The sequence below is a fragment of the Armigeres subalbatus genome, chromosome 2 (assembly GCF_024139115.2).
Source record: "Armigeres subalbatus isolate Guangzhou_Male chromosome 2, GZ_Asu_2, whole genome shotgun sequence".
Taxonomy (NCBI): Eukaryota; Metazoa; Arthropoda; class Insecta; order Diptera; family Culicidae; genus Armigeres; species Armigeres subalbatus.
The window spans coordinates 223,181,575-223,186,716 of NC_085140.1; the positions used below are offsets into that span (position 1 = coordinate 223,181,575).

General features: G+C 42.6%; 1 protein-coding gene across 1 annotated transcript; it reads left to right on the top strand.

The window, feature by feature from the left end:
- On the top strand, nucleotides 1-1,527 carry LOC134215940 (uncharacterized). Its single transcript, XM_062695016.1, has 2 exons — nucleotides 1-1,304; nucleotides 1,367-1,527. Exon 1 carries the CDS (start codon nucleotides 132-134, stop codon nucleotides 1,149-1,151), a length of 1,020 nt encoding a protein of 339 aa, XP_062551000.1. The 5' UTR covers nucleotides 1-131; the 3' UTR covers nucleotides 1,152-1,304; nucleotides 1,367-1,527.
- The last annotated feature ends 3,615 nt before the right edge of the window (nucleotides 1,528-5,142 follow it).

Here is a 5,142-nt window from a genome sequence, read left to right on the forward strand (position 1 = left end):
AAGAGTTTGTGCATGTGCATGGCTCTGAGCAAGAGAAAAGCGGTGAGTCTAGTAGCGAAGATGTCAGCCGCTCTTGCTGGATTTGCAGAAGTTCGGATCACCTGATTCGTACCTGCCTAGAATTCAAACAAATGAATGTTGCTGAACGGCTAAGGGCAGTCAGGAGGAAGCAAATTTGTGAAGTCTGCTTGACTAAACATGGAAATAGACGATGTTTTTCGATGAGCCAATGTATGGTACATAGGTGTAATGGAAATCACCATTCACTCTTGCATCGAGTGGAAGAGACAGTCCAGCTGCAAAAGGCCAAATCAGATTATTCGGTTATATTTAGAACGATACCCGTCACACTCTACGTTGGCAAGCGACAATTCGACACAATTGCATTCTTGGATGAAGGGTCTTCTGCTACACTAGTGGACGAGACGGTAGCCGCTCGGCTGAAAGCCGAAGGAACTCCTGAGCCACTGATTGTTACATGGACAGGTAACATCAGTCGCTTTGAGAGCGGATCTCGGGGTGTAGAGATGATGATTTCGGCGAAGGGATCTAAGGAAAGGTTTTCGCTATCCAACACACGAACGGTGTCAGAGTTGCAGCTGCCCGAACAGAATGTTCGGTACACGGATGTAGTGAAGCGGTATACGCATCTTACTGGGGTACCGGTAAAGGACCATTCGCCCGGGTTGCCAACCATCCTCGTCGGTTTAGATAATCTACACTTGTTTGCGCCGCTGGAATCACGGGTGGGCAGATCAAATGAACCGATCGCTGTGCGTTCAAAGTTGGGCTGGACAATATACGGTTACGGAGAAAAAAGGTCGGGTGTGCAGACTCGCCTCAACCTTAACTCTGTTAAGCTAGTCGGACAGACCGAGTCCCAGTACATGACGCTAAGAAAGCCTAATTCGTCAAACCGTCAAGCATGGGTACACACCAACACCGGAAAGAACAAACAAACGACAGCGAAGCAGACCATTATGGAGGTAGGAGATAGTAACCCTGAGCCGGAAGTGGCCTTCGGTCAGAGTTACGGGCCGGGGAATGTTCGGGCAACACTGCCCGGATGCGGATACGCCGCAACCAACGTTTGGCCGATTAGGCATGCTGATAAACGTCAGTTAATAACTGACAGATATGGAAGCGAGTGAAAAGGACATAACAGCTACAGCATAAAAACATAAACAAAGATAAGATTAGTGAGTAAGAAGTGAAACAGAGGAAAATAGAAATTAGAAATCTTTTCAGTAGTAGGAAAGTTTAAGTTGCGTAGAAGTTGATCATAAGATCACAGAAAACATACAGTAAGTAGAATGTTTAATATTACTGGAAATGAAACACATACGAGTAACGATATTATGAACAGCTGATTGAATGGACAGAGGACAGTGCAGTGGTGCTCAACCTATTATGAATCGCCCACCAATCAGTTAGATGACAATTTAACACACAACATAAAACAAGTCGGAAAATCAGAAACATTGAGAAGGACTAGAAGGAAGGAAGTGTATTAGAAGGGACATCAAACTAAAAATTGTGAGTAACAGAAAGTAAAGTATGTAACTAATATTAATAATAAAATTGAATTCACAGTTTGATCATCCTGTGCGAGGATCGATTCCAAAAACGGTTTGTTATTCCAAATCCGATCGTCCGAACATTTATGTTTATGTTTATGTTTATGTTTATGTTTATGTTTATGTTTATGTTTATGTTTATGTTTATGTTTATGTTTATGTTTATGTTTATGTTTATGTTTATGTTTATGTTTATGTTTATGTTTATGTTTATGTTTATGTTTATGTTTATGTTTATGTTTATGTTTATGTTTATGTTTATGTTTATGTTTATGTTTATGTTTATGTTTATGTTTATGTTTATGTTTATGTTTATGTTTATGTTTATGTTTATGTTTATGTTTATGTTTATGTTTATGTTTATGTTTATTGTATAGATTCATCTGACATTTAGTGGTTTTAATGAATACAGTAAATTTTAAACAAGTATACATTAAACGATTACAATCTTCTTAAAAAGGTGGTCAATGGTAAGTTAAAATCAAATAGCCTATAAATGCTGTTAAAAGCAGCCGCAGCAGCACGGAAGGGTTCATTCATGCCATACATTCGATTACGTGGAGAAAGGTTCAGAAAATCTCGTTGACGCATTGTTCGTTCCGGAGCATAAATATTTAATCTCATGAGAAGTTCCGGAGAGTCAATTTCACCAGTCACGAAGGCAACCTGCGTTCTATTACTTCTCATTTGAAGAGTGTCAATACCAAGTAGTCTACATCGATCCTCATATGCGGGAAGATGAGCGGGATCCCTCCATGGTAGATGCCGAAGTGCATAACGCACGAATCTACGCTGCACGGTTTCTAGCCTTGAGATCCAGACGCTATGATAAGGGCTCCAAACTACAGCACAAAATTCAAAGATAGAACGAACTAGAGAGCAGTACAGAGATTTTAGGCAATGAGGGTCCCGGAAGTCTTCAGATATTTTGGCAGGGTCTTCAGATATTTTGAAAATGAATCCGAGTTGCCGATTAGCTTTTGCGATGATGTCGTTAAAGTGCGGCTTGAATGTCATGTCTTGATCCAGTGTGACTCCTAAATCCTTAATCTTATTCACTCTCTTAAGGGTAGTACCAGAGATACAATAATCAAAAACTATCGGCTGGTGTTTCCGGTAAAAGGAAATAGTATTACATTTTTGAATACTGAGCGCCAGGAGATTAGCAGAGCACCAGTTCGCCATTCTATCCACACGCGATTGCAGTTCTTCACAATCCTCGATGCTTTTGATAATCATAAACATTTTAACATCATCTGCATAAAACAAACGACAACCATGAGGTAGCAGTCGGGAGAGTTCGTTGATAAACAGCGTGAACAAGAGAGGCCCCAGATTACTTCCTTGTGGTACACCAGAAGTATTGGAGAAGTATTCCGACTGTGAAGAACCGATTTTCACAGAAAGCAAACGGTTAGACAGATATGATTTGAACCAGCACACTAGATGACGACTAACTCCAAGTTGTTCTAACTTTGCAAACAATATTCCATGGTCGACCCGGTCGAACGCTATTTTTAAATCCGTATAAACTGCATCAACTTGACCACCGGAGTCCATGGTACGAACACAAAGCGAAACAAACTCTATTAAATTCGTTTCTACAGAGCGCTTTGGATAGAAGCCGTGCTGTGCAGTAGAAATGTACGCTTTACTGGCACTGAATAAAACGTCATTCATGATTATGTTGAAAACCTTGGAGCAAAAACATAAGGATGTGATGCCTCAGTAATTTTGTACATTCCTTTTGTCGCCTTTTTTGTAAACGGGAAACATGTGCGACATCTTCCATTCATCAGGAAACTTTCCCTCCTGAAGCGACAGTGTGAAAATCCTGGCTAAGTGGGTAGCCAGCGAGTTCGAACAATTCTTGAGCACAGAAGATGGAATACCATCCGGGCTGGCAGTGTACGAGCTTTTCAATTTTCTGATGGCTGACAGAACGGTCTGCTCATCGATTATAAACGCATGGAAATCCAAAACATTTCTAGGCGTAAACTGATTTGCAACAGCTATTTGATCGGCGGTGGCCCTGGTGGCATTGAAGGTACTCAGGAAATGTCGAACGAACAAGTTACACTTTTCCAGCTCTGAACTGGCGGTTTCTTCTCCCAGATACAAGCACGAAGGCAGACCTACTTCCTTTCGTTTGGAGTTAACAAACGACCAAAAACTTTTGGGATTTCTACGGAGTGATGTTTGCGTTCGAAGCACGTAGCGACGATAAAGGAATCGATTGTATACATAATATGCAGTACTGGAACGGTTGAACTCCTGCTTCGTAATCAGCGTGCGATTCTTGCAGTACTGTCGCAATGCCTTTGCCCTACTTCGCTTTAGCCGACGCAGACGAATGTTCGACCAAGGAGGCTTAGGTTTCGGACGACACAGGGGCACGTGCTCCGCAATTATACGACGAATTTGACGAGTGAAATAATTAACAGCATCATCTACACAGAGGTCAAGCTCGATGGGTGACCAGTCAATACATGAGATAGCATCACAAATACTATCATAATCAGCTCGGCGGTAGTCGTACATTTGGTGAACGTCAGAAGAATCGTCAAACGTAAACAGGCCCGGAAGGTTGACGACTATGTCCAGAGCAGGATGGTCAGCATCCAGGGAGATGAGGGGTTAGATGGCTTCGGAAACGGTGCTGGTAGATTTAGCTGCATCGTTGGCGAGGACGAGATCCAGAAACCGACCATTCCTGTTAGGATCTCGATTGAGTTGAGTCAAGCCATTAAACGAAAAACCATCGACCAATGCAGAGCTACTGGTTGACAAAACAAATTGGGGGTTCACATACATAAACCCATCTTCCGATGCAACCCATTCCAAGTTCGGTTGATTATAGTCTGCTAGTTGCAAGACGAAGTCATTGAAGTCAAGGTTGGAACTAATAGAGCTTAAAGAGTTCATGTGATCCCGAATGTAATTTATATCGCTACGCCGGTCGAGAGGTAGATATAATACTCCTACGCTAACCAATCGATCTGTAGTAGAAATTCTAATGCATAACTGCTCCAATGCTATGCTTGTCAATGTAGAGTCAATGTAGCTATTCCAGCGTGTTGAGACTGCTATCAAAACTCCTCCTCCGCGAGACTTAGTGCTGTTAGCTGAATTACGATCTGTACGGTAAACAGCAAACTTAGAACAGAATAGCTGTAAGCCGAGGATTTGTTCGTCTAGCCAAGTTTCCGTCAAAACAATTACGTCGTAGTCACATTCACTAGCAGCCAGAAAGAAAGAGTCCACCTTAGTACGGAGCCCGCGCACATTCTGGTAGTAGATGCGCAAGGGATGAGCAGGTAATTCACTAGGCGAAACGGATCCTCTATAGATATAGCAGGCTGCTCGGGGTTGGAATCAGTGTCAACTGGCTGGATACTGGAAGTAACAGACGTTACCGGAAGAGAATTTTTCGGGACGATACTGTACTTGCCTGCAATAACGGTTTGGAAGCCCTCCGTGCCAGACTCAATTACAGGACCGGGATGATTGCGGAGCGCTGGCAGGATTGGCTCGACTGCAATGAGCGGATTGAGGGCTTCCATTG